General features: G+C 52.3%; 8 protein-coding genes across 8 annotated transcripts; 6 read left to right on the top strand and 2 right to left on the bottom strand.

The window, feature by feature from the left end:
* Positions 1-1,065, top strand: SETTUDRAFT_105748 (glycosyltransferase family 8 protein; the record flags this gene model as incomplete). The annotated part of the gene is made up of 1 exon (XM_008025007.1): positions 1-1,065. The coding sequence occupies one exon, from the start codon at positions 1-3 to the stop codon at positions 1,063-1,065; it is 1,065 nt and encodes a 354-aa protein (XP_008023198.1).
* A 590-nt stretch (positions 1,066-1,655) lies between these two features.
* Positions 1,656-7,242, top strand: SETTUDRAFT_167890 (uncharacterized protein). Its single transcript, XM_008025006.1, has 8 exons — positions 1,656-1,992; positions 2,061-4,743; positions 4,849-5,009; positions 5,077-5,180; positions 5,310-5,339; positions 5,399-5,436; positions 5,493-6,410; positions 6,461-7,242. The coding sequence occupies exons 1-8, from the start codon at positions 1,714-1,716 to the stop codon at positions 6,877-6,879; spliced, it is 4,632 nt and encodes a 1,543-aa protein (XP_008023197.1). The 5' UTR covers positions 1,656-1,713; the 3' UTR covers positions 6,880-7,242.
* Positions 7,243-11,006: 3,764 nt separating this feature from the next.
* Positions 11,007-12,734, top strand: SETTUDRAFT_105680 (uncharacterized protein; the record flags this gene model as incomplete). Its single annotated transcript, XM_008025005.1, has 2 exons — positions 11,007-11,655; positions 11,707-12,734. Coding segments are annotated over 2 exons (1,677 nt in total), but the record flags the coding sequence as incomplete, so codon positions are not given.
* A 945-nt stretch (positions 12,735-13,679) lies between these two features.
* Positions 13,680-18,438, top strand: SETTUDRAFT_147871 (uncharacterized protein; the record flags this gene model as incomplete). The annotated part of the gene is made up of 5 exons (XM_008025004.1): positions 13,680-13,912; positions 14,090-14,144; positions 14,192-14,368; positions 14,416-14,553; positions 14,600-18,438. The coding sequence occupies 5 exons, from the start codon at positions 13,680-13,682 to the stop codon at positions 18,287-18,289; spliced, it is 4,293 nt and encodes a 1,430-aa protein (XP_008023195.1). The 3' UTR covers positions 18,290-18,438.
* Positions 18,439-18,881: 443 nt separating this feature from the next.
* On the bottom strand, positions 18,882-19,238 carry SETTUDRAFT_61006 (uncharacterized protein; the record flags this gene model as incomplete). The annotated part of the gene is made up of 1 exon (XM_008024765.1): positions 18,882-19,238. A coding segment is annotated over one exon (357 nt), but the record flags the coding sequence as incomplete, so codon positions are not given.
* A 1,185-nt stretch (positions 19,239-20,423) lies between these two features.
* Positions 20,424-21,979, bottom strand: SETTUDRAFT_37924 (uncharacterized protein; the record flags this gene model as incomplete). The annotated part of the gene is made up of 4 exons (XM_008024738.1): positions 20,424-20,650; positions 20,700-21,675; positions 21,730-21,807; positions 21,860-21,979. 4 exons carry the CDS (start codon positions 21,977-21,979, stop codon positions 20,424-20,426), a joined length of 1,401 nt encoding a protein of 466 aa, XP_008022929.1.
* Positions 21,980-22,240: 261 nt separating this feature from the next.
* SETTUDRAFT_26635 (uncharacterized protein) lies at positions 22,241-23,589 on the top strand (the record flags this gene model as incomplete). The annotated part of the gene is made up of 2 exons (XM_008024698.1): positions 22,241-22,801; positions 22,852-23,589. 2 exons carry the CDS (start codon positions 22,241-22,243, stop codon positions 23,587-23,589), a joined length of 1,299 nt encoding a protein of 432 aa, XP_008022889.1.
* Positions 23,590-25,207: 1,618 nt separating this feature from the next.
* SETTUDRAFT_105054 (uncharacterized protein) lies at positions 25,208-26,366 on the top strand (the record flags this gene model as incomplete). The annotated part of the gene is made up of 2 exons (XM_008025003.1): positions 25,208-25,422; positions 25,478-26,366. 2 exons carry the CDS (start codon positions 25,208-25,210, stop codon positions 26,364-26,366), a joined length of 1,104 nt encoding a protein of 367 aa, XP_008023194.1.
* Positions 26,367-26,763: the final 397 nt, after the last annotated feature.

Below are 26,763 nucleotides of genomic sequence, written 5' to 3'. Positions count from 1 at the left end.
ATGCCTACAGTCGACTCGGCGAAATGGCCCAAGTTTGGGAGCAGCGAGACAACGCATGAGACAAAGCATGGAACAATACACACTGGTCTTGCCACTGACATTGCCAATGATCTTGACGATAACGAGACCAATGCAGAATCCGCACCAGAAGGATCCTTTTTTACCGATTCTGCCAAACCATCTTCGCCCGTAGAATCGACACACGCTACCGCTGCGTCAACCTCTCCGCAGCATACGCCCACTCTCGCGTTTGCAACTTTCCTGACCGGCCAAGCTACCGACGACACATACTTCAATCTGACCCGTACACTCGCCTACCAATTCCTGCAGGCACCCGATACCCGCATCCTGAACCCCGATATTACCTTCATCGTCCTCTGCGGCCGAAAGCTGCCCGAATCGAAGCGCGAGATCCTACGCAAAGACGGCGCAACCGTCATCGGAGTCGAAGATGTCCCCGTACCGTCGTGGATCCAAACAGTGGTACCCCGCTGGTCTGAGCAATTCACCAAGCTACGTGTCTTCCAACAAACGCAATACAAGCGTATTCTATACATGGACGCCGATTACCTGCTTATGAAGCGGATGGACGACATCTTCAACGAGTCTATTGTCCGACAACTCACACCCACACTGTTTGATCGCAAAGACCAGATCCCGGAAGACGAAGAGCCCTTGCCGGCTGAGTGGCTTTTCTCCGCGCGCTCCGAGAATGGTATGACGGGCTCGTTCGACCATTTTGTGCCACCTTTACCCACAGTCACTGCCAACGCTGGCTTCTTCCTGATTGCGCCGCAACAGTCACTGTTCGACTACTTCATGCGCGTCATGCAGCTCGAGGGGCGCTTCAGGACAACCTTTATGGAACAAGACATGCTCAACTACGTCTTTAGAAGAGAGGGACCGATGCCCTGGCGCGAGCTGGACTGGAAGTGGAGTGCAAATTTTGCGAACCAGAGAGACGTGGACAACGGAGTGCATGCGCTGCATGGCAAGTTCTGGGCAGAAGGCCCGCAAGCCGTACGTGACAGATGGAGAAACATCATGGACCAGATGGAGTGGTAGGCGGAGGCGAGAGCGTGCGGAAAGGAATTTGACGCGTAATACCCCCTTGTGTTTAGGTTGGAGGCGTTACTAGAGATGGCGCATGAGGCGTACTGGGGTGGTGCATAAATGCTTAGAAATGGTAATCTGCATATTAGAGATAGGATAATTGAGTGACGGCTCACGCCCTGCTACATCTATTCCGTGATTTATTTGGTACGCCCTGTCTGTCAACAACGTGGCTCAGTAAATGATCACGTGACCTGGTGTTTGGGTAGCGATACGAACCTGTCCGCTGGAATCCGACGATCGGGCCAAGATTGGCCCACGGGTTCACAGCGTTCCACGCGTCCTTGGGGCAACATGTGTGCATCTTGGGCGCACGTTGCCTTCGTGTCTCGCTGCCGTTGATACACGCCGAATTCCGCATCCAGGTGCTGACGAGCAGGCGTGACTCAATAAGGGCTGCCTGATGGCGGCGTCGGCATTAGCGGAACGGGACTAAGCAGCGAGCACTGATTATATCATAACGGTGGTCCGAGCTCCAGTCTCAAATGTGCAACCCGCGCCGCGACCGCCTCGACCCACAACCCTCGTCGCCTTGGACGTCTTTGATCTGCCCCAGCTCTGTGACACCAGAGTCCGGCAATCAGCATTCATCATCAATCGATGCAGGGACAACAACAGACGCCATTCTTCCCCGGCTCACGGCTCACGCACGGCTATCTGACAGCCTCGACGCTTGACCGGCAGCCACTATGCGGTAATCCAGAGGGCTGGGGCCCAATCAGCCCCATACGATACGACTTCACGCCGTGTTTTCTGGATGTGTGGATAGCTGCCGTGGCCGTGTTTGGCATCGTGGGCGGAGCGGGCGCGTTGTGGTATCTCTACCGCAACTGCACGCCGCAGCCAGTGAAGCGCAACTGGCATTTCTTCGCAAAGTTGGTATGCTTCGCCTTGTACAACGAGCCGTGACGTGTTTTGGATGGCCGCTAACATGTCACGCCCTACAGACAACCATCGTAGCACTCATCGGCACGACGGCAGCCCAGGCTGCATTACAAATCGCATACTATAAACACGTCTGGGCTGGTGACTTCCGCTTCTGGACTACCATTCTCACCGCCGTCTCGCTCCTTGTCATCTTCCAGATCCAATACATTGAGCACTGGAGATCGAGAAATGCCAACGGCGTTGCGCTCTTCTACTGGCTCCTCCTGCTAGTTTCGTACGCTGTCAAGCTTCGCTCTCTCATTTCGCAGCAAATACACCGCGAACATGTGGCGTACTTTGCAGTCTTCTGCACGAGCGTGGGTTTGGCGGGGCTTTCCTTTATTCTGGAATGGCTGGTGCCAAAACGCATGAGCGATTATGACATGCTCGGCGACGACGACGAATGCCCGTACGAATATGCCGACGTGTTTTCTGTCTTGACGTTTGGCTGGATGACGCCCATGATGAAACGCGGATACAAGAGCTTCCTCACTCAAGATGACCTATGGAACCTGCGAAAGCGCGACTCGACTCGAGCGACCATGTCGACGTTTGAAAAGGCCTGGGAACATGAAATGGAGAAGAAGAACCCGTCGCTTTGGATCGCTCTGTTCCATTCCTTCGGTGCGCCATACCTTCGGGGAGCCCTCATCAAGACTGTCAGTGACGTCTTGAACTTTGTCCAGCCCCAGCTGCTCAGGCTACTTATTACCTTTGTGCATTCGTACAGCACCGACAAGCCACAGCCCGTCATCCGCGGTGCTGCGATTGCCATTGGCATGTTTGTTGTTTCAGTCTCCCAGACGGCCTGTCTCCATCAGTACTTCCAGCGCGCATTTGAGACTGGCATGCGCATCAAGTCTTCGCTCACCGCTGCCATCTACGCAAAGTCAACCCGCCTATCCAACGAAGGCCGAGCATCCAAGTCTACCGGAGACATTGTCAACTACATGGCCGTGGATACGCAGCGTCTACAAGACCTTGCGCAATACGGCCAGCAGCTATGGTCTGCTCCCTTTCAAATTGTCTTGTGTATGCTCTCGCTATATCAACTGCTTGGTGTGAGCTGTTTCGCAGGAGTAGCTGCCATGTTTGTCATGATTCCCATTAACGGTGTGATTGCACGATGGATGAAGACATTGCAGAAAGAGCAGATGAAGAACAAGGACTCGCGTACAAAGCTGATCTCGGAGATTCTCAATAACATGAAGTCGATCAAGCTGTACGCCTGGACTACCGCCTTTGCCAGCCGCCTGAACACTATCCGAAACGACCAAGAACTCAAGACCCTACGCAAGATTGGTGCCACCCAAGCCTTCTCCACATTCACATGGTCCACTACACCGTTCCTTGTATCTTGCTCCACATTCGGCGTCTTTGTACTTACGCAAAACCGTGCCCTGACAACCGACATTGTATTCCCAGCGCTTACACTCTTCAACCTCCTTACCTTCCCTCTTGCTATTCTCCCAATGGTCATCACCGCCATTGTCGAGGCTAGCGTTGCCGTGGGCCGTATTACCGGGCTATTGACTGCCGATGAGTTGCAGGAGGATGCCGTCATTCGTGAGGATGCCGTAACCGAGACCGGCGATGAGTCGGTCCGCATTCGTGATGCTAGCTTCACCTGGGACAAGAATGCTGAACGCCGGGCTCTGCACGACATCAACTTTGCTGCGCACAAGGGCGAGCTCGCGTGTGTTGTCGGTCGTGTCGGTGCGGGCAAGTCTTCGCTCCTCCAGGCGGTACTTGGCGATTTGTGGAAGATCCATGGCGAGGTCGTGCTAAGGGGAAAGACAGCCTATGTGCCTCAGCAGGCTTGGGTTATGAATGCGTCTGTCCGTGAGAATATTGTCTTTGGTCACCGTTGGGATCCGCAATTCTACGAGAAGACTATTAATGCCTGTGCTCTGCGCGACGACTTTGCATCCCTTCCTGACGGCGACCAGACCGAGGTTGGTGAGCGCGGTATCTCCCTATCGGGCGGACAAAAGGCACGTCTCACCTTGGCTCGTGCCGTGTATGCTCGTGCCGACATCTATCTGCTCGACGATTGTCTGTCGGCCGTTGATCAACATGTTGCAAGACATCTCATCGACAATGTACTTGGTCCCAAGGGCTTGCTCGCGGGCAAGACGAGGATTCTCGCCACCAACTCCATCCCAGTCTTGATGGAAGCTGACATGATCCTGTTGCTTCGCGAGGGCAGAATTCTCGAGAGGGGCAGCTATGGTCAACTGATGGCAATGAAGGGTGAAATCGCCCAACTGATCAAGACATCTCAAAACGAAGACCAAGGAGAGGACGACAGCACTCGCACGTCTGATAGCATCATAAGCGACGAGGACAGCACGGTTTACGGTGGTGGTAGCCCCAATGGCGCCGACGATGAAGAAGACCAAGCCGAAGCCGAAGCAGCACAGGAAGGTGGCGCTCATCTCGCACCTTTGAGAGTCGGCGGTGGAACTGGTCGCAAGTCGAGCTTCCAAACGCTTCGCCGTGCGAGCACGGCCAGCTTCAAGGGGCCCCGCGGCAAGGTCACTGATGAAGAGGGTGCGCCACTGAAGAGCAAGCAGACCAAAGAATTCCAGGAGCAGGGCAAGGTCAAATGGGCCGTCTATGGCGAGTACGCAAAGACGAGCAATCTCGTTGCCGTCACCATCTACTTGTTGCTCCTTGTTGGAGCCCAGACAGCTTCTATTGGTAAGTCGCAGGGCTTTGTGTGTTTCCAAAGGGCAATCTGCTCGGTGCTGAGCCATCGAATTATCGCTTTTTCGTTTCTCTAAAGTGAACGCTAACATCCTGTAGGTGCAAACGTGTGGCTCAAACATTGGTCGGATATCAATCAGCGGTTCGGGGGAAACCCTCATGTTGGCCGATACATTGGCATCTACTTTGCGTTCGGTGTGGGGTCTGCCGCTCTTGTGGTGGTACAAACGCTCATTCTATGGATTTTCTGCTCCATCGAGGTAGGTGTCTGCTTAACTCGGCCAGCTTGGCATGCATCGAGGGCTTTAGCACTGACAATCCATGTAGGCTAGTCGTAAGCTACATGAGCGGATGGCGTTTGCCATCTTCCGCTCACCAATGAGCTTCTTTGAAACAACGCCTGCAGGACGCATCCTGAATCGGTTCTCAAGGTAAGTCGTCATTCTTACTCCAGGTCATACTGCGGGCCGCTCCATGCTTGCCGGCGAACTGCTCATCAAAGAATCTCCGCGGAGCATTATCCCTTGCGTATACCAACACATACTAACTTTATGTGCCAGTGACATCTACCGAGTAGACGAGGTATTAGCGTAAGTCTCTCTTCAAACCACAATACACGCACAGCTAGTTGGCTAACATAGTCTCGTAGCCGAACGTTCAACATGCTCTTCGTCAATTCCGCCCGAGGTATGCAGCCACCCCGCCCCATCCCGTCCCGTGTAACACTTGACTGACTAGAGTAGCCGGCTTCACCCTTGTTGTTATCTCATGGTCGACGCCAGCATTTATCGCTCTGATCATACCGCTTGGCGCGCTATATCTGTACATTCAGCGATATTATCTGCGCACGTCGCGGGAGTTGAAGCGCCTTGACAGTGTCAGTCGAAGCCCAATCTATGCGCACTTCCAAGAGAGCTTGAGCGGCATGAGCACGATTCGCGCCTACAACCAGCAGAAACGCTTTGAGATGGAGAATGAGTGGCGCATCGATGCCAATCTACGTGCTTATTACCCTTCCATCAGCGCCAATCGATGGCTCGCTATTCGTCTCGAGTTCATTGGCTCCGTCATCATCCTGGCTGCTGCAGGTTTCTCCATCATTTCCGTCGCAAATCACAGCGGACTTTCGGATGGCTGGGTCGGTCTAGCCATGTCTTATGCGCTCCAGATTACACAGAGTCTCAACTGGATTGTCCGACAGACTGTTGAAGTGGAGACCAACATCGTTTCTGTGGAACGTGTGCTTGAGTATGCTGCATTGCCCAGCGAGGCGCCTGAGATCATCTCCAAGAATAGACCACCAATCAGCTGGCCATCGCAAGGTGCCGTCGCCTTCAACAACTACAGTACCCGATACAGGCCTGGTCTGGACTTGGTGCTCAAGAACATCAACATCTCCATTAAGCCAAAGGAAAAGATTGGAGTTGTGGGCCGAACGGGTGCTGGCAAGAGTTCACTCACTCTTGCGCTCTTCCGTATCATTGAACCCACGGAAGGCTTTGTAAGCATCGACAATCTCAACACAAGTACCATCGGACTTTTGGACCTTCGTCGACGCCTGGCCATCATCCCTCAAGATGCTGCGCTCTTTGAAGGCACTGTTCGCGACAACCTGGACCCTGCACATGTACACGACGACACTGAGCTGTGGAGTGTCTTGGGTATGCTCTTCTCTGCTCGTAGTATTGCATGATAACTAACAGTGCCTCAGATCACGCACGCCTCAAGGAACACATCTCATCTATGCCAGGCAAGCTCGACGCTGTCGTCAATGAAGGTGGTTCCAATTTCTCTGCCGGTCAACGCCAACTCGTGTCCCTCGCCCGCGCTCTGCTTACGCCCTCCAATATTCTCGTCTTGGATGAGGCCACCGCCGCTGTCGACGTTGAAACCGATGCCATGCTGCAAAGCACTCTCCGAACAAGCATGTTCAACAACCGCACAATCATCACCATCGCCCACCGCATTAACACGATCCTAGACAGTGATCGCATCATTGTGCTGGACAAGGGCGAAGTCAAGGAGTTTGATAGCCCAGCAGAACTCGTGAAGAAGAAGGGCCTGTTCTTTGAGCTTGTCAAGGAAGCCGGTCTGCTCAATGCGCTGGATATGTCGCAGTCATCGTTGTAGTCGTTATTTTGCTTTGTAGGGAAAGGAAAATAGCGTGTAGCAGATTTGTCTCAGCATACTACGCGGATTCAATGGGAAAAATCATGTAATGCCTCTGTCTATAGTAGGTATGCCGTGGGGGAGTTCATTGGGTCTGCTAATGAGCTTTTTCTGCTTTGTGGCATACGGAAAGGCAATACTGTAATTGCTGTCGACAGTCAAGAAGCATAAAAAAGCAGCCGAAATTTCCATATCAAAAGCCAATTTTGATACACAGGTGGAGGAGGACAACCAGTAGGAAAGGAAAGGAATAGTTGGGTAAGGGTGTAGGGTAGTGTAAAGCGCGCTTCTATGAGAACAGAACGAACTACACATAAGTAGCAAGATTGTAATTAAACATTGAACTTTTTATCCTCTGTCTTTCTCTGAAATGTATCCTTCTTCACTTGCGAGGATGCGTTTGTTCGTCGACCCTACAGAACGTTTTTCTTGCCTCTATAATCTTTTTTTCTTCTCTTTCTTTTCCCATTTCCCTTGTCGTATCTTGTTATTCTTCCTATGTCCTACATCGCGCTAGTCGTACTGTGATCATAATACTGCGCACTTGACTGTCTGTCTGTCTATCTATTTACGTACAGTAAGACGTACATACCACTTTCCTTCGCATCTGTCGTTGATATTCTTTCGCTGCTTAAATACACATTGTGATGAAACATTCGCTTTACATGATTTCACAAACACAAACATGCATCTCTGCTGTCTGCACTCTCGGTACAAAGGATATACGCGATGGTTTCGTCGTGCGTTGTTGGTATGTATATGTGTGTTTGAGGAGTGAGCGATGCGTCATGTGTGGATTTACACGTGCTTAGCGAGCAAGTAGGGTATGTACTGTGTATTTCTTTGTTTTTTTTATAGTGTAGGCATTTTGATTCCATTTCTTTCATGTATCGAGTACGATGTGTGTGTCATGTAGCTTAAAGATGGTGCTTTGAGTATTCGTGGTGTTGGGGATCAGTCTTGCTATTGTAGTGATATTTTGTGTGGGAAAATTTGTGCGTGTTTTCGAGCAAAGTGTTTGGGTTGAGCAGAGAGATTTTTGGTGGTTTGGCCGGATACAGCTTTCTCTGTGACTTGGACGTTGTTCTTCTTGGGGGGTGAGAAATACCATTGGGGTGTCACGATGGAACTTTTGTTGGTGTTTACTCAGCACGTGGTGGATATGCTGGACAACAATGTGAGTACTAGCAAATAATACTCATCTTTGATTGAAACTTTCATTCCGTGAGTGATCAGAGTCATCCAAAATGACATAGGCGCTTGTGGTCGAAGCGCGTCGGTTGACAACAACCGACTTGCAGTTGGATGACGCTTGTTGTCTGGCACATATTCCGTCCCTCTCAAACGTAGAAAAGGGAAAAATCTCCGAGCTCAACCATAAGCCAGTATCAAGTGCAAACAGTCAAGGTAAATACTGTTAGGCGGTCTACGATACCGAGCCAATAGCCCTCGTCTGTAGGAGCCCGCTGCCAAGTTCTAGGCTCATGCAAAGGTGGTGTAAGGCCGTTACAAGCTGCACGTTTCAGCACGTACTCATGCAGATCAGCATCGCGGGAGCGGGAATTGCCGTCGGTGAGGGCAAAGCGTATGAAATCTCGTTTGTTACACTGCCTACACGAGGTCTTGAGGTTGACTCGTGAGGGCGGTCTGTGCCCATCTCGCGTGGGGAAGTATTATCTGCCGTCGCTTTATGACGGTGGCGTACAACCACTAAGCCTTTGAAGGCAGGAGTGAATGGAACGACTGGCTGGCGGAAGTGGATGAAGAGCCGAGCGGGAGTGTCAACCGTCAAGCGCGGGATGCTGTGACCAAGCGATTCGTTTAGAAAACCCCTGCCGGCATTGCATTTCGAGCATGCATTACAGGATCTCCGCAATACCGTTGCACGCGCTCGGACCTAGGCTCCTGGATACCGCATATGTGTTGGGATCGATTCGTTCAAAAGTCATGTGGATTCAGCTGATGAATCAGTCGTCCAACGTTCAAGGTGGAACACAAGGGAAAGCGGCATCCCGCGGAAGTCTGCAGTAGCGGGTCCATCTGTACAAAGGCCGCAGGAGTTAACTAACGAAGTGCATGCGATCGCTAACGCAGTTTAAACGCTGATACGGATCTACCCAGCCTCGTGCAAGATTGATCACAAATTCTGCCAGCCGCCTGGTAGGCGGTCATATGTATGGAACGATTGAGATCAACCGATGTAGATTGATTATGCATCACCAGATCCCAATCGCAGGGTTTCCACGATGATAGCCGATGGCGTGAGTTGGTTGGTAAAAGCAGGAGAGTGATTTCCCCAGCAGTCATGCCACATAACTACCGGGACCTGACCATTCAAAGACCACACGGGTTTTACGGCTCCGAAATGCCAGTGCGAGGATGTCAGGGTGGCCAAGTCGGATGTCAAGTGTCATCGGAACGCTACCATCTGCATGATTTCAACCACCCCTGGCTATCAGTCGTAGCCGAGCCCTCAAAAGAAGCGGTTGAATTGGCTGACGTGGGGGGCACAATTGCAAGGTGATCTGTAAGAAGAATCTAATTTAGCGTGAGCATGGTCATGGAAATGGTCTTCTTATTCATTTCTCGAACCTGGGCCGATCGAATTGTTCATAACGACAGAGTGAGTCGGTCTGAAGCTTCAGTGACGGTGGTTGGGCAGCACTGAAGCAAGACCTGCATGATGAAATTGAATGCAGGCGACCCCATGTGCGCCACCGTCGGTTGTGACGCCACCTGTATACATAATTGCGGTGAAAGCGATTGACATCCCAGCATACCTGCAGCGTGTCGTATATTTTGGTGTGATCTGATCCAGAGACCCCCCGCACAAAATCCCAAGATGGCTATAGCGCGCGCCGGGGAATGTAGGCGATACGAAACAGCGTTCCCACCAGCGTTGACGAAGCAAGACCTGGTCGAGTCGAGCCTCATGCCATTCGATAACTGCTATAAATCGCCCCAAAACCTCCGCGGACTGGCATCTTGTAATACATACGTTAGGTGTTTGCTATCAGGGGTCGTGAAAACTCTTGCTGCCAAGTGGATGCGTGGTTGTAATAGATGTAGGAGGATGGAGTCGATGGCCCCTGGGCCTTGTCGGATGAACGGGACTGGCCTTAAATCCGCAGGGGCACAGTTAATAGAATCGGTTCTATTGCTGCTGCCTCCCTTGAGATCTTGTTCGTTACCTTCCATCCTTGACTCTGCGATTCTGTTCTGGTTCGCCACATAACAATCCTCTGAAAACCGATCAGCACTGCGGCCAGTGGGTCACACTCCTTCCCCTCCATTACATTATCCAGCCTCGCCACGTTGCCAATCGAAAATCGAAAATCGTGGTGCGAAACGACAAGCTCTTCACTGTTTGGTAGAACAGCAATAGCCAATTCTGGGGTTGACTGTTCCTGGAATTGGACTTGAGAGTTCTCCGCAGTTCTAACAAAGAGGCATCATTCTGTACCAAACAAGGGAATAATTGGACTCTATACCTTCAGGTAAGCATGATCCACACAGCTGCCTACCAGTAACCTGGATGTGCGCAATTCAGATGTCATGTCCAGCCAATTATGCCTGCGCCCTTCGGATCGCACCGTCTCTTATACTTGACCGCAGGTTGGTTATAGGCTTACAACGGGTGATATATGTTGGGATGAGACATAAGCTAATTGTCGTTTAGGTCGCTGGTAACTGCAGTTGCTGTGCTGTCCTCGACCGCCATCTGGAATACACGTCAACGTGTTGAGCAAGCCGCTAGCCAATTGCCCGGTAGTTTGTATAGCTTTACTAGCTGCATATCGATACTTATTACTAGTCCTTTATGGTGCGGTCCCGAGCTGTGGGCCCATCCGGTGGGCAACAGCCAAAGCGGTTCAGGAGTGACGCTGTAATGCAAGGAGACGAATACGGCGAGGATCCCTGGGCGTATGGCGGCGGCGGTGGGGTTGATCGAGGGTCATCGGTGAGTGAGGTTTGTTTTTTCTTGTTTGTTTGCAGGTATCGTGGATTTGGGTCGCTTCCGACTCGCTCCTACACAACATCAGCCTATGATTAGCAACAACGATGGGAATCCTTGCTGAACTCTCCAGGCAAAATCTTCGGGCCTTGGCGAAGTAACCGTCAAGCATGACGATTCGGCAGATGAAGTTGCCATGCCCACTCCCATCGCACAGACTTGCTGGAAAGTAATCTCTCCTAATGGCTGTGAGCAAGTGTGTTACGAGCCGATTCCTGGCTTTGAGCACCTATGGAGTAGCCGGGGCCCGATACAGAGAGCCACCGGCTTCGCCGTGCAGCCCAAAGCTATTGCTGTGCAGCCTTACCAGCCGGTTACGCCTCTTATGCCGGGTCAGAAGTCTAGAGGATCCCGGCAAACCGCGCGGAAGAGAACTCGGTCAACTGGACGAGGCTTTCGTTCGCGGCACATCACTCGTGCACTAAGCGAAGAGGAGGAAGATGAACAGCTCGAATGTGATGTCAAGATCTCAGTCGGGCAGTCATACACATTCTACATTGGTGACATTGATGAATTGAAGAAATTCTTTCGTCGTCGGCTTGATGAGCTCACTATGAAGCCAGTACGGCCTATCGTCACACAGTGGATCAGAAGGCTTGAACCCAGGCGTTTGAGTCTTTACGGCCCATACCATAAGAATCTACTCAAAAGTAAACGAGGCATACCCCCTTGGTGGCCACGTGGTGTTCAATATGTAGAGCCGGCACACCTGAGCAAAACAGGTATGACGTTACCCCGATCCTGACCATGTACCAATAACTAACACTTTACAGAACTCTTGATTCTGGCCGTCGATGTTATGCTTCAGCACCGTCTCATCGACATAGATAAGCGTAGAGGTTCCTGGGTAGCGGAGCTTCGGAAAGCAGCACAAATCGCTATTGATTCCATACCTCGGGGCCAATTCTCTTCGTCCAAAGGATCAGACTTCAGCGAGAAGATGCAAAGGCGAGCCTTGGAAGAGATTCTGCCCAACTTGTTCGAGGTTGCGCAATTATACGAGGACCACTTTGCACGCCATGGACACTATGAAGGCTCTGGTATACCAGATCCTGGCAAAGGAAAGCATGTAACATGGCAACCACTTATGAGGCCAATTCGTGAGCCGGTCGCTCCTAAAAAGCGCCTTCGAAGAACCAGACCAGCCCCGGCCTCCAAGTTAGAGCCCGACACTGACGCATTGGGAGATGAGACCGAAGTTGATGATAGTGTTACTTCATTGTATCTGCGCAGTAAGCAACTGGCATCGAATCGAATTGACATGTCGAAAAGCGCCAAGTCAACGGCCATCCGGGACCCGACAACGCCCTCTTCTCGTGGGGCTGCGGCTGCTGAGCTTCATAGCTGCTCTTGTAGTACCACAGTAACACCCAATGATTCGTTCGGACAGTCAATGCAGGGGCTTCTTCTGGAAGAAGAAGCAGACTTGGATATCGAGATGACCGCCCCTACGCCGCTGCACAACCACACGTATACCAACGACAGTCAGCTAGTTCAGTACTTTTATGGTCACCCTAGCTATAACGCCCACGCCATTCAGCTGCAACAGGATGGATGTGCCCTTACTGGCACGTCGCGACCCACGTTTTCCCCAGCTACTGCACCTGTGTATCAACCCTCACTTTCGGGATTCGACACGCACTTCGCACTTCCTGTCGATAATACAATGTTCCACGAGGGCACCAGTTTCCCGCAAAGCTATGACCTGTATGATCCATCATCGGCTAATACTCTTGAATTTCTCGATGGGATTCGCAGTCATTCCAGCGTTAGCTGCAAGACCGAGGCGACTCGACACTGACCTCGTACAACACAGTGTTTACCTTTTCGGAGTATGTTTCCAGTTTCCTTTGTTTCAACCTTCAGCGCCATGGATTTACGACGCCAACTCTTCCTTTACCAACTTCAACTTTCTATATATCTCTTACATTTCCTTGTTAGCTCAGCAAAGGGATTTTGCCCAAGGCTGGTTGCTTCGGCACAATTGCTGGAACGTGTTTCGATTTGTCAATTGCTTGGCTCCGAATTGCTCAGTCGATCATGTCTTGCAATATACCCTCTACGACGTAACGCCGCTCACGAATGCATTGCAACGACTTCGACACAGATTCATGATAGTTTGAAGGAGATGGTAATTTGAAATGGTCAATCTTGTTATTGGGGTGGAGATTTGTTTAATGCAAGGGGGATGAGCAGATGGAGTGCCAGGAGGGGCCATGAAGGAGACGGCCGATGTACAAACTGTCTCAAAGGGGTTGTGACGTCGCCCAGGTGATTGTATATTGGTAGAAGAGATGCGAGATGGTCACGTATTATTAGCAGAAAATATTTCGGGTACGTTACATTGAAAAACGCTGTTCCAAGGGTCTAGGCAGGTGATGTGTTCAAGTGAAGCGGACCTTGGTACTGGAAGTCCGTGGCTGCAGGAGGTGGTGTCGTGGTGATAGTTAGCCTGAGGGTTTGGGGCAGCCCAGCCACACGTGTGCCAAGGCGCTAGCACCGCGTCACAGGTCCGGGCTTCTGAACCCACTGAAGCTCCATGTTCGCGACTCGAATGGGTCTTTGTTGCATTCTCGCAGCCGACGCCAGTCGTTCTCAACTCGACTCGGCCAGCAACACACGACCCAAATCGCAAGTCAATCGCCCGCCTGTTTTCAGAATCCGGCCATCGCCACGACCGGACGGTGACGGTGACGTTGCTCCCTGATCGCGCACTGCCAATATACTTTGTCACACGGTCGCGACCATGACGACACCGCGTGGTGGGAGAGGCGGCGGAGGCGATCGAGGGCGTGGCGCACGAGGCCTTTATACCCCGAATACGAATCGTGGACGCGGAAAGAACAGCGCGCAGAGCGATGACGAGCGACCGTCGCAAGGCCTCTACACGCGTGGACAGGGACGACAGCAAGGCGGTGGTGGGAGAGGTGGTCCAAATGGCAATAGCGGTCTGAACGCGCGCGGCCATTTCAATAACTCGTAAGTGCCCGTATTTCTTCTGACTCGGGAACAGGTCGTGGGCGGACCAAGGGCGCCATCATCGGGATGCATTTTCAGACCATCACCACTGCTTGCGACATATCACAGTCGAGGACCTCCTATGGCCGCTCGCGGCCTATTCTAACCGGCTGCTTCCAGGAACACGCCCGCCTCGAGCAAGACAACCGCACCGACTTTCGCACCCCACGAATATCAGAAGCGCCTCCAACATGTAAGAGCAATCATAGACATGCAATCAAGCAGGGCTGATATGGGTAGATCAAAGCGGAGCGACCCAGGATCCGCGAGCAATTCATCAGAAATGGCCTGATGAACCCAGAGGGTCAAATGCGCCTGAGCGACTCGGTCAAGCTCTACGGCATATGTGAAGAAATGTGTCCGGAATACGAGCGTGTGCGTCGCATTGTTGAGCTTGATGTCAAGGCGCCAGAATGCGTGAGTATCAACTACACAGCCTCAAGTTCTCCCGCTAACATGCACAGACGCCCGAGACGCAACACCTCCCCAGCCGTAGTCAGCGCGTACCAGACGAGTCGCGAATGGTCAAGGCATATGCGCGCTCTGCAGCCGGCATGGACGTGGAATTGGTCTCGGAAATCCGCTCACCAGCCACTTGCCTGGTAAGTCGCAAGCTGCCTATACACGCCAGTAAATTAACAGCAGCAGAAAACGCTCAAGTATCTTTTTGCACGCCTAGACGAAGATGATTTCGAGTTCCTCCACTCGTGGCTTTGGGACCGAACACGAGCCGTCCGAAAAGACCTACGCACGCAACGCATCGAGAACAAGTCTGATATCGCCATTCTCCTCACGTCTCTGGAGTACAGCGCCCGCTTTTACATGTTGTCGGCTCACCACATGGCTCGGAGCACAAAGGACGACTACTCCCACCAACAGGATGTTGAGCAATTGAACCAGACTTTGATTTCGCTAAAGGAGCGATATGGCGACAACCGGCGAGCGGGCATTGTATCAGACAATGAAGCGGAGTTTTGGGCGTACCGCTTGATCCTGGCACCCATATATGCCAACACACAACTCGAGAATGAATTACATCGCCTGCCCAGCGACCTACGAAACAATCCGCGGGTCAAGACTGCCTTGGAGATATTCCGCGTACTCAAGACAATCATCATCCATCGAGGCTACGACAACTTTGTTCAGTGTCAGTCCAACTGGAAGGTATTCTGGGATCTGATCAAGTCACCGAGAGTCTCGTACCTGATGGCATGCGCAGCTGCCATATGCTTCAACAGAGTGCGCCACGTCGTGCTCGACTCCGTCTGGCGCGCCTATCGAGTCGGCCAGTACAGACATCAAGTCAGCGTCGAGGAGTGGACGACTGGCAAACTGAGAGAAGCACTGGGCATGGATACCGACTCGGAGGCGGTGGATTTTTGTGAAGCCCATGGTTTCGTATTCGAGGTAAACGAAGCAGGGCAGACCTTTTTGGATATCAAACAAAAGAGTTACGAACGGAAGGCTGTGGTTCTACCCAAAGCCGATGTCAAACCCCAGTTCTTCTCCGCGTCGATTGTTGAGGCTAAACGTCACGGCCGGCCACTTTCAGCTGTTGTTGCAGGCTTAACAATTCAGGAAGCCAAAAAGGGCAATTTCTCCTTCCATGACATGTCAGGACAGCATGCTGGTCAAATGGAAGATCAAACTTCATTGTTTGTTCCCGAGAAACCCAACATTTTCAGCCAACAATCAAACGGCCCAAAACCATCAGCTGGTGGGTTCGGCCTGAACCCGACAGCGTCTCCATTCAAATCCAACGACACTCCTACAGGGAGCCCCAATCCTTTTACAAAGGCTCTTCAGTCAGGATTGTTTGACCCTTCCAAAAATCCCATCAAATTCGCGCCGTCAGCTGATACAAATGGGAGCCCACAGCCTAATCCGTTTCTTCAACAGAGTCCTTCGCCCTTCCAGTCTACCCCGCCTACGCCATCAACAAATCCTTTTTTGAAAAACAATACCACTCAACTCCAGCCTGCAACCTCTGTGTCTTCAGGCAATCCATTTCTATCTGGGGGATTCACAGCTGCACAGCCAATGCCACAATCACAAGATTCGTCTTCAAACCCGGAGCTACCTGCGCCAGTTGAGATAGCAAAGCCAGCACCTGCATTCAACTTCAGTGGGACAGGCTTCAATCCTGCGCCTTCCCTGGAAACCCCACAATCCGGGCTGTCTTTCACCCCAGCAGGATCGCCACCCCAGGAAGATACCTCTGCACAAGAGGCTGAGGCACAAAAGGCTGAACAAGAGCGGCGTGAAGCAGCCGAGAGACAACGTCAAGAGGATGAAGCACGAAAACGCGTACAAGAAGCGCAGCAGGCAAAGCAAGCAAAAGAGGAGGAGCGAAGGAGAGAGGCGGCGGCAGTGGCAGAACGACAACGAAAAGAGCAAGAGGAACGAGAGCGCAGAGCACGCGAAGAACAAGAGCAGTTGGCTCGGCAAGCGAGAGAACGACAAGCACAAGAAGAGGAGGCTCGCGCAAGACGGAAACGGGAGACAGACTCCGCATGGCTCGCACTTACGTCCGACATCACATTTGACTCTCAGGAGGGGCTGCTGATGCAGTTCATTGAAAATGCGGTTATTAACATTTCGAACGAAGCAGCACAGTCGGTGGAGATGGAGAGGAGAGTGGCGTATGTGGATCGCAAGTACGAACAATATCTGGTGGAATTGAAACGGGCGGGCTTAGCCAAGATAATGGCAGCGGTACAAAAGAAGAAGCGAATGCAGAAGGCGCGGGAGCGGAGGAGACGCTTGAAGGAGCAGCGTGCTCGGAAGACGTCAACGGAAGAGGGGGGACCTGGAGATGCATCCGTCGCCTTGCAGAGCATCATGCCGAACGGCAATGCAGCGCCCACTCATCAACCAGATGGGTTTGCGGTATTGCAGCGACGGGCCTCGAACGCTCGACGTGCTAAGCGTACTGAAGAACGACGAAAAGTGCAGTCTTCCGAGGGGAAAACAACAACACCGAGCGCAAGCCCTAACAAAGTGCATACTAAGACAACAGGTAACACTTATCATGTTCCACTAAACACAAGCACAAACAAGAGCAACGCTTCTGGACTCGCCTACTCGCAGGCTTATCATCAGGCTGCAGCGACGGCACCTGTAGACCGAACTGAGACGGACTGGTTCAAGCTCCGAGCTATGGGCATCGATCCCAGTAAACACCGCAAACGAAGTTTTGACTTTACCTCTTCCGACGAAGACAAGCCAAAGCAGATTGAGCCTAAGCGCCCTAGATTGTCACCGGCCTCTTCTATGATAGATCATCAAACGCCGCCTACACCTGGGACTATGGAGGAAGAGCAGCGTGGTCGCGCTGAAGCCATCAGGCAATCTTTCAAGAGATCAAGATCTACCATATCGCCATCTCAGTCGATCAGCGGGGTCTTCTCTTTCGATGGCCAATCCTCATACAATGACTCGTCTAGCAGTTTGATCGAGAGGGCTCGAAGGATGATAGACAGAGCCAAGGCTGAAATGCCACCGCCTTCACACACCATTGGCGCAATGTCATATTACGGCGCTGGGTCTTTTGATGGGAATGCTAGCCAGCTTATTGCACGCGCCAAGGGACTCGTACCACGACATGACACGGCAAGGGTAGAACATGACTGGAGTCGCAGCGTGCCCAATCTTGGCTTCTCAGCTTCTCAAGGCCAGCAGTCCATGTATGGTCGCGGTAGCTTCAGCAGTACATTATCGACCAAGGATCGTCCAGCATACTGGGGGCGCACAAGCCGGTTCGTGCCTCGCCATCTCTATGGCCAGGGACCAGAAGCTGTTCGCGCATATCGGGCGCAGCAGGGTCTTAGCAGGTCACCTTCAAGCACACGACCTGCTAGCACAGAACCCCTGAACCTCTCATCTCCAATCCCTACACAACAATCATATGTCCAGTACGCACAAGCTCAGAAGTACACCCAAGAGCAATATAGCGAGACAGAGAAGGCTAGTAGCGTAGACGTCATAGACGCCGATGCAGAAGATTCGAATGCCGTCATGACCGATGACGAATTCATCCAAGACCAGCAGCGCAATGGCGCCACGGCCTCGTATCCCGTCACTCAGTTTCCTCCCGCCCAACTCCATCAAGACTACGACGAAGACGCAGATTCTGAGATGCTGGACGAGGACGATGATGAGGACGATGAACTACTTGACTACGACGAGTACGAAGAGGATGGCGAAGAGGATGAGGTGCTGGAAAGTTACGATGAAGAGGGAGAGGAAGATGAGTCTGCGGAAGACGAGGATGAAGGAGGCGAAAACACCATGAAGCCCGGAGCAACCGAAGACGACGCCATTGAGCTCTCCGACTAACCATTTCATCCATGAGACACCTGTACTATATACATATCAAGGGGAGAGAGTGCGGTTCCACAAGCATAGCGACGGCGTTTTTTTTCTAGTTTCGATTGTTACGCTGAGGGGTTTTTTTTTCGCTTTACGGACAGCAAGGCAAAATGCGTATGGGGGTGTGCGGAAACAAAATGATACCCAGTCAACTATGATGGATATGTTGTGCATTGAATCGATTGCTTGGAAGATTAATGAGTGTGTGACTGGTGCGTGATATGTTCCCAATATGCTGTATATGTCCTACAACACCACTCTTTCTATTGGTTGCAAAGAGACATTCAACCAGGACATGATGGAAGAAGCAAATCCCGTTTAATATACGTGTTTATTCATCCCCTTTCGTATTATATATATCCAAGTCTACCTCCTTCCCCTCCCTTGCTCAGCGCGTAAAGTCATTCATTAGGGTATAATACTTTTGTTATGTTTTTCTTCCTCTTCGTATCCAGCTCCATCTTCGCATGCCTGCTTGCCGTGCATTCCAGAAGCAAGAGAAAGAAGAAAAAAAATTAAAATCAAATAAACCACTCTAATTCCTCATTCCACCACCCACTCCACCCCCATAACTAGCCATATACGCCGCATTCACACTGCGATGGTGCTCGGCTGCATGTCTCTTGACGCCATCCCACATCTTCCTCAGGCTGACATTGAGCTTGTGCTGATGCTGTGTTTTGGCTTCGTTTTCGCGCTCGAGTTGTTGCTGGAGCGCAACGAAGTGGTGCGCGTCGTGGGCCGAGTCGTACGAGGCGCGGCGCGAGTGCGCGGCGGGGGTGGCGAGTGGAGATGTGGAGGCGGAGGTGGAGGTGGAGTCCGAAGTGAGGGAGAGGATGCGTGGGTGGGCGTCGGTGTTGTTCATTTTTTTGGTTGGGGGTTGGGGGTCTGGATGGATAAGAGTGGAAGTTGGGGTTTGATAGATGGGACACTGGTATCCGTTGGTGTTGTTGAGATGGTCTTGTTCAAGGGTTCCTTTTTTTGGGACTGAAGAGTATGTTTGTACTTGTAGGTCGTGGTTATGGTAGTAGGTAAGGCTTGATGTCAAATTCATCTCTCCGTCTAACCCGCACCACTCTGCTTATATACCCCAGACTCTCACACACCGATCAGAAAGAAGAAAAACAAGGAATACGAGGGGGAAAAATTCTCTCACCACGCGCCCCCCCTCCCCATCCATACCATAGACATTCCAGATCGCGAGGCTGTTACACGTGCATCAGAATTGAGTTTTTTTCCCCATTCCTATGCGGCCTTGGTACTGTGGGTCGTCCCATCCAGGTAATAACCATAGGGTAATAGTCGGTTATACGGCCAGTCGAACGGGCAAATCCAGTACGTGCGACCGAATTTGAGAGAAAAAATTGACAAGAATACACCGCAATTACGTCATGGACTGAGGCTCTGTGAAGTGCCCTGACTAGGCCGGACATGGCAGCCGTGATGCCGCAGCAGGCAAAGCGGCATGGCAGGATCGCTGTTAGCCGCCTAGCTCCCGGCAGCCAAATCGTGATGGACAGTGGGTGAATGAGATGCGCATTCGGCTTCCGTCGGCACAGCGCCATCAGACTTTTTATACCGCAACGGCCCACTGCGCAACGACCTCATTGCCGTGTCCCTTTGACACACGAGTTACCTCTAACGGCCATTTTCGTGTGTCATAGCCTGTCTGACTGTGGAATCCAGTCTTTCGCTCGTGCCGTGTTACGGTCGTTGTATTGGTGGCTTGCACACCAACCACCTTGGTGGGTACCTGCATTGCGGCTCAACGGAATCAACGCCCTGGCATCTGGTTACACCGGACGGGGTCGTAATCATCAGACGGACATGTGCGATGGTGATAGGAGGGCCTATGTTGAGGCTACGGAATACAAAGCCGAAGTCCATGCAGGTGTTCTCGGGGCCGCGGAAAGACCGCATGTTTCGGACAGACAAAAAGGAGGTGTACGACTTGATTCCTGGGGAAGAAGAGAAATGTCTAGATGCGTGTACTAAAAATGTAAGGCAATTAAACCCACCATGATTAACCCAAGATATGCTTGCTATAACGCCATCCCATGCTTGACAAGGTTGAACAATAAGCCAGTAAGAAAGGTGTCCATTAATGTCGCGCCGCGTGCGTCCTGCTCTCCTTATGGCGGAGTTGCGTGTCGTTGTCGTCGTCATCCGAGTCGAGGCCTTCCAATTCAAATTCTTCGGCGTCTCTTATTCTGCGATCCACTCGGGTGTAGCCGTTGGCATGTCCGTTGACATGAGGCGCTTCGTCATCGGCTTTGTCATCCTGTTCCCAAGCGTACACGGCATACAAGTGGATCAGTACGTTTACGACTGTACCATGTTAGTTGCAGAAAGTATGTGATGAGCATAAAAGACTCACAGAGAAACAGCACGAACGCAATGCTGAACAAAATCAGCACATATGACACGTGAGTTACGTTTGCATCTGACAGAAGCTGCATCTGCTCCTCCGTAGCACCCATGAACATGAATCCGCCAGCTATCAGCAGGAACGGTGTCATGTACTGGAAGCTGTTCGGGTCTGAGCCATCGGTGTGGATCGAGGTCCTATCCTTGAGCACAAACGAGATTTCGATGATGCGCGCAGCACCCGCAGCCATCAGGGTGTATCCAAAGACGGTATGAATCATGGCCGAAAGAGGCAGATGTTGGGGATGCGCAGACATGGCCCATCCAGTCATGAGGATGACGATACCTGGGATCAGGTTACGCTTGGGCTGGCCGTTGCGCTTCCTGCTGAGCCAGATGCCGACGAGACCGGCTGCCCACCACACAATGCCCATGGAGGTATGTTGCAGGTCGTTGTGGACCCAGGGTCCTCCCCATCGGTGCTCGGTGAAGGTGTTGACGCAACCCCACGCGGCGATGACGAGCGAATCGAAGAATTCCTGGCTCTTGCCTGTCCTGCGCAGCCACATCTGTCCAACTAAGAGCAGGATCAGGAGAATAATACCGTATGCGATGAAGGCGCTGCCCATGATGAAATGCGCCAGGCACTGTCCGGTGTGGTCCTCTCTGCAGAAGCCCAGCGCTGTAATGCCTCCAAAGAGGAACTGCACCCACGTCACCACTGGCAAGGCCTTGCCGACCACGCCATGCACCTTGACTATGATGTTGCGTATCTTCCCGTTGATGCCCTTTTCCAGGTGGAGTTTCAGGTAGATGCCCATGACAATCTGGCTAAGCAACATGAGCATGATGACGGGTACAAATGTCGAGTGGATGTTGTCTGGGGAAAACTGGCGGCCGCCGTGCTTGTGACCGAGGAAGTAGCCGATGATGGCGAGGACGGTGCCGACGCTCTGGACTGGGACGTGCCATTTCGACCGTATTATCTGGTAGGAGTGTCAGCCTAGGCCACGGGGTCTATCGATGCGGGCGCATCTTACGCCTAGGACCATGCCCGTGGGGAAGATGATGCCCCAAGCCAGTCCCTGAATCAACATGTGCGTCCATAGTACCGAGTCCTGTCAGCGGTAAGCGTGTGTCTATGGCGCTTGGCGGTCTGGTAGCGCGCACGATGGGGTCTTGGGAGATGGCCTCTCCTTCTTGTATCTTGTTCACGGCGTGGATGTGGGCCATGGCTGGGCTGCTGCAGAGGAGCGCCACAAAGGCGGCGCTTCTGGTCAGGAGATGCATCTCGTCGCTCAATCTCCAGATGATCGTGGTTCGGTATACTCGGAGTAGTGCTCCTTTCAGGCGGCAAAGACCGTCTTCGTGCTGCACAAAGGGTTTCAGAGCCGCATTGGGCGGGGGAAGCTGGGCGTGGTGGTCTCCTGGAGGCATGGCGTCGCAATTTCATGCTTACGTACGTGAACCCGCGACGCCTGCCCCTTGATTGGCTTCCGCCGCGCTCCGGACACGAACCACTCTCCTCCCACCCCATCGTCGAACCACCACATGGCTATTGATAAACGCGTCACAGAGATTGCCGACTCGGACGAGGAGCCAATGACGTCTTCGCCATCCGCTGATCCGTGTGATGCAACGGCCGTGGACAAGCCTCCCGATGCCAATACTGCTGCCGAGAACACAGCTGGCGCCTATGTCCACGGCATGGGCGCGCCACTCGACATCGATGCCACTAACATTCATCGCATTGACATGAAGCCCAAAGACACAGTACCGGCGCAAGAAGGAACAGTACCTGGGCCGAGTCATGACGACGGCAGCACCAGTCACGTGCCAGCTGCACACAACGGCATGGAGCGACGAGCGTCATCCACAGAGGAAGCGCAGTCCAGCACAGTTACAAAAGCTTCGAGTGGCACGTCCGCACAGGATGGTAGTCTTGAATCTGCCCACAATACTACTAGTACAATTGACCCGCAAACCCAGCACAGGCAAGCGCTTGCAAGACAGGACCACGTCATGAGCAACGCGTCGCAAACTAGGTCCAAGGATATTAGCAATGACAGCACAAGACAGAATCCAGAACCTGTTCATCCAAGCGACGACGCAGTTTGTTTTAGACCTACTTGTTATTTCGTTTCCTCGCTCACACAACGTAGGTGCACAAGTCTCGGGCCATGCCAGCAAGCATATCTGATGCGACAAGGACCTTGGCAGCAAGGGCGAACTCCAAATCAACCACTCCAGGCCCTACAGGGTCCGACTCGGTCGTCTTGGGGGATGAGCTAGACACTCCTCCACATCCCAATCTAAGTGAGATTCAGGATCAGGAATCGCAAATGAGTGCCGGTAATTGTGGGGCACAAACTGTCCTCCAGGACACCAGCCCGTTCATACCACAGCCTCGGAACTTACAAGGGGAGACTAATATCCGGAGCTTGTCACCCCAAGAGGACTCACCGCCAGAGGAAACTACAGGTTCTAGTCTCAAAGCGAGCGACGCGGCCCCCAAATCCACTTGCAGGCATCAATCTCCTACAGGAACCTCGCCGACTGTCGCACGCATATGCCCAAAGACGCCTCAAGAGATTACTCTATCAGAACTCAAAGCACAGAAGGCTGCCTTGTTGGAGTCGCTGCGTACTCTCCCGGCCATACAAGTCCTCATAGAAGAACTTGCGTCTTCAGATGCTGGGGCAGATGGCGAAAGCGACGAGCCTACCGAGGCAGACATCATGGCCGCAGCGAACAAGATCGTCAAAGGACATATCAAACTGTTGCATGAATACAACGAACTGAAAGACGTCGGCCAGGGACTGATGGGACTCATTGCTGACCAGCGAGCCGTCCGGATTGTCGAGGTTCAGGCAGAGTTTGGTGTTGACGCGGAAGACTAACTGCATCTAGAATGTGGCTTTCGCGCGATCAGGGACGATTGATAAGCGAGAGTGGCGCAATATGGGGGCAACCCAACCTGAGACAAGCTGGCGGAACACCCACTCCAAGTGTTTCTTGCACGCCTGTTCACTACCCATGTGGCCAATTACCTCAACGCTCAATACTCTAGCCCACCAACTAATTCGTTCCATTCAGCATTGCAGCTCCCATCGGCCGATTCGCCTTCGCCAAGTGAATATTGTTTTTTCTGCCAAAGTCTGGAGTACGTCTCTTGGCTTGCACATCTCGTTCGCAATCTGTCCAGACTGTTGAGGAAGGCAAATAGCCAAACAAATTACGCTTAGGTTTATGTTGTTCCATGGTCCGTGAAAATCTCTCACGGGCGCGCCACGAGCCGCAGGGAAGCACCCATACGCAGCCAGATCTCCGGGTACCGAGGATGTACCGATTGGGCGTAAAGACAACTGGAACACTCCCAGCTACAAGGTAACAACGCCACATTCAGCTGCCCTTGATTTTTTATCAGTCAAGAACGCCTTTGCCTTTCTCCCAACCGTGCACGGGGGCCCCTGGCATGAATGCTTCATCTGACATCTCTCAACAATGTGTAGGCTGGCAACTCGGCCAAGCTCGGCCAGCGGGATAGCGGGATAGCGGATCACCTCTTGCCTGCTCAAGAATTGACGCTCGCTCATACGCTCATGTAGTGCGGGTCTTTCTCGGCTATCTCGATATTCACAGTCAGGGGCCGCTGTGGCGACCACAACTGTACCGGACACGCCAGAGAGGACGATACCATACGTATGGAGGTTAAAGTTGGAGTATCCCACCACCAGGTGTTCCATCCATGTCTCGGCAGTCACTGAGCATCCAGAATCGCTATGGCAGCGCTAAGGCTGTGGCGACTGTCCTGGAACGGCAGCAGCGTCATCAGAGCCAGTCGCCATCGTGCCCGTAAGCCTGCAAAGTTGCACTTAAAGGGGCAGTGCGAGACTCTTCTCTTACTGTAAGAGGGTCGGGCAGTGAGACCACGCTGCATATGTGCCTCAAGAATAATCTTTCCAGTCATGATCGGCAGACCCGCACTGAATGACCTAGGGAAGATCATGTGTCGGAAGTGTTCTGGCGACAATTACATCCCGTGCAACTCTTTCTCCAGGCCTAAGCAACAGAGTTTGGTACGGTGCTCTTGATGTCCAACTAAAGTGAGTAGTGCCCGTCAAGCCGACACTGACATGCGGCTCGTTATCCACTTTAAGGTAGGTCTGCCGTACGAGCTTAACCACAGACCTGCCCTATGTCCCGTCAGGCCGTCCCAAACTCTTAGCGAGCTGTGTTCACATGTGGTGATTGGAGACTAGACGGCTCTGAGCTGAACTAGCTTGCTCACTAGCGCCACAGCTGCACGACGCGTGCCGGCCTGCCAAAAGGTAATCCCATGGCTAGTTGGGTCGCCGGTCATGGTCTTTTCGGCACTTTGTGCACCGGCCGACATGGTATTGTCCCCCTACTGGGATTCGGAACGATATATGGGTATCAGAGAAGCCCCCTGCCCTCTAGGATCCCTTTCACCGAGCTTCTTCCTTCCCCGGATTTTGGCCAGATACGTATAGCAGAATGGCCACTGTGCAGGATTTTCAGCTTGCTGCGCTCGCAGCCGGCTTCACAATTGGTTTCGGCTTCCTGACGGTATGGGAGGCGGTCAAGCAGACACGACGGAACCACAGTCCGTTGCGGTCTGCCTACATCTACATGGTATGGGGTGAAATTCTGGTCAACATCCTCATCGGCATCATTGGGTGGCTCTTTCTCAATGATGTGCTTGGGCCGACGTAAGTAGTATGCTCTCCAATTGCGCGACGAGTCTGCTGACGCATGCCGTCTTAGCGTGCCAGTTCTATTCTTCATCCTGTTCTTCTGGGTCTTCCAGATCCAGCTGCTCATGCAAATCATCATCAACCGTATTGCGCTCATCGCAGAACACCGCAGTACAATCCGGTCTTTGAAATGGGGCACTGTTGTTATCATCACTGCCATAAACATCGCCGTCTTCTGTATATGGATTCCGTCGCACACCAGCCCGCCTTTCAGCGAGACGTTTGTCAAGATCAACAACGTGTGGGATAAGGTTTCCAAGGTCCTCATCCTCATTGTCGATGCAGGACTAAACTGGTACTTCCTCCGAACCGTCAAGATCCGCCTGGTGAATCAGCATGGTTTGACCAAGTATGCGCCGCTTGTAGGCTTCAACGGCAAGCTCATGGTCGTCTCCATCGGCATGGATGCCCTCCTCATCGGCCTCATGTTCCTCCACAACCAAGTTGTCTACATCCAGTTCCACCCCGTTGTCTACATGGTCAAGCTCAACATTGAAATGTCCATGGCCTCTCTCGTCGTCCGCCTCGCCCAGGGCAAACCCCAAAACGACATGCACCTCGAAGAATTCAACAGCTCCACCGACCCCGAATCTAACAGACGCTCCGCTACTGGCCCCCAATCCCTGCATCTCACAAACCGCTCCAAGCGCGGTGGCACAAACCTGCGCAGCCCCGGTCTGAGCAAAATCGACAGCGACGAGAGCCTCGACCTCGGCGGCATCCAATGCCGGACTGAACTGCGCATCACACACGAGGATAGGAAGGATATCAGCGAGCGGAGGGACTTTGCAGAAAACAGCTCGCGAAGTAGCAACGAGGCGCCGGCGTCGAGCGTATTCGGAGACGAGACCCCGTTGCACAAGCAGGGGTTTAGGACCCAGGAAAAGGGCTCGTCATGAATGATAGTTTTTTTTATATAGATCTCTGTTCTGTAGCCAGTTTATACTTGTAGTAACGATACCCGTAAGAAAATGAATAGAAAGTTTAATAAAGCATGAAACCACCATTATACTTGTGTCGTTATCGTGACATCAATTCAACGGCAAACGTGAAATAAGGGATATCTGATTTACTGTATCGCATGGTGTGTTTTCAAGGCCATTGCTTCTGCTAGTTGACCTTCAAAAGAGTTATTACCAGCTAATCGTACGACAAAGACGAAATGCAGGGAATAACGGGTTGTGATGCATATTCCCTTGTCCTCTTTCTTTCGTTCACTCTCTGTACCCTATTATTATTATTATTATTATTCCATTAGAGTCTATCTGCAGTCAGTGACTATGTAAGACTTTGGCC

Source organism: Exserohilum turcica, assembly GCF_000359705.1.
Source record: "Exserohilum turcica Et28A unplaced genomic scaffold SETTUscaffold_13, whole genome shotgun sequence".
Classification (NCBI taxonomy): domain Eukaryota; kingdom Fungi; phylum Ascomycota; class Dothideomycetes; order Pleosporales; family Pleosporaceae; genus Exserohilum; species Exserohilum turcicum.
This window is presented reverse-complemented; position numbering and strand designations above follow the sequence as displayed.

Coding starts and splice junctions, on each gene's coding strand:
- SETTUDRAFT_167890 (XM_008025006.1), top strand. CDS start 1,714: ATGCAGGGACAACAACAGACGCCATTCTTCCCCGGCTCACGGCTCACG. Junction 5,181..5,309: donor ATCCTGAATCGGTTCTCAAG/GTAAGTCGTCAT, acceptor TTTATGTGCCAG/TGACATCTACCGAGTAGACG. Junction 5,340..5,398: donor CGAGTAGACGAGGTATTAGC/GTAAGTCTCTCT, acceptor ATAGTCTCGTAG/CCGAACGTTCAACATGCTCT.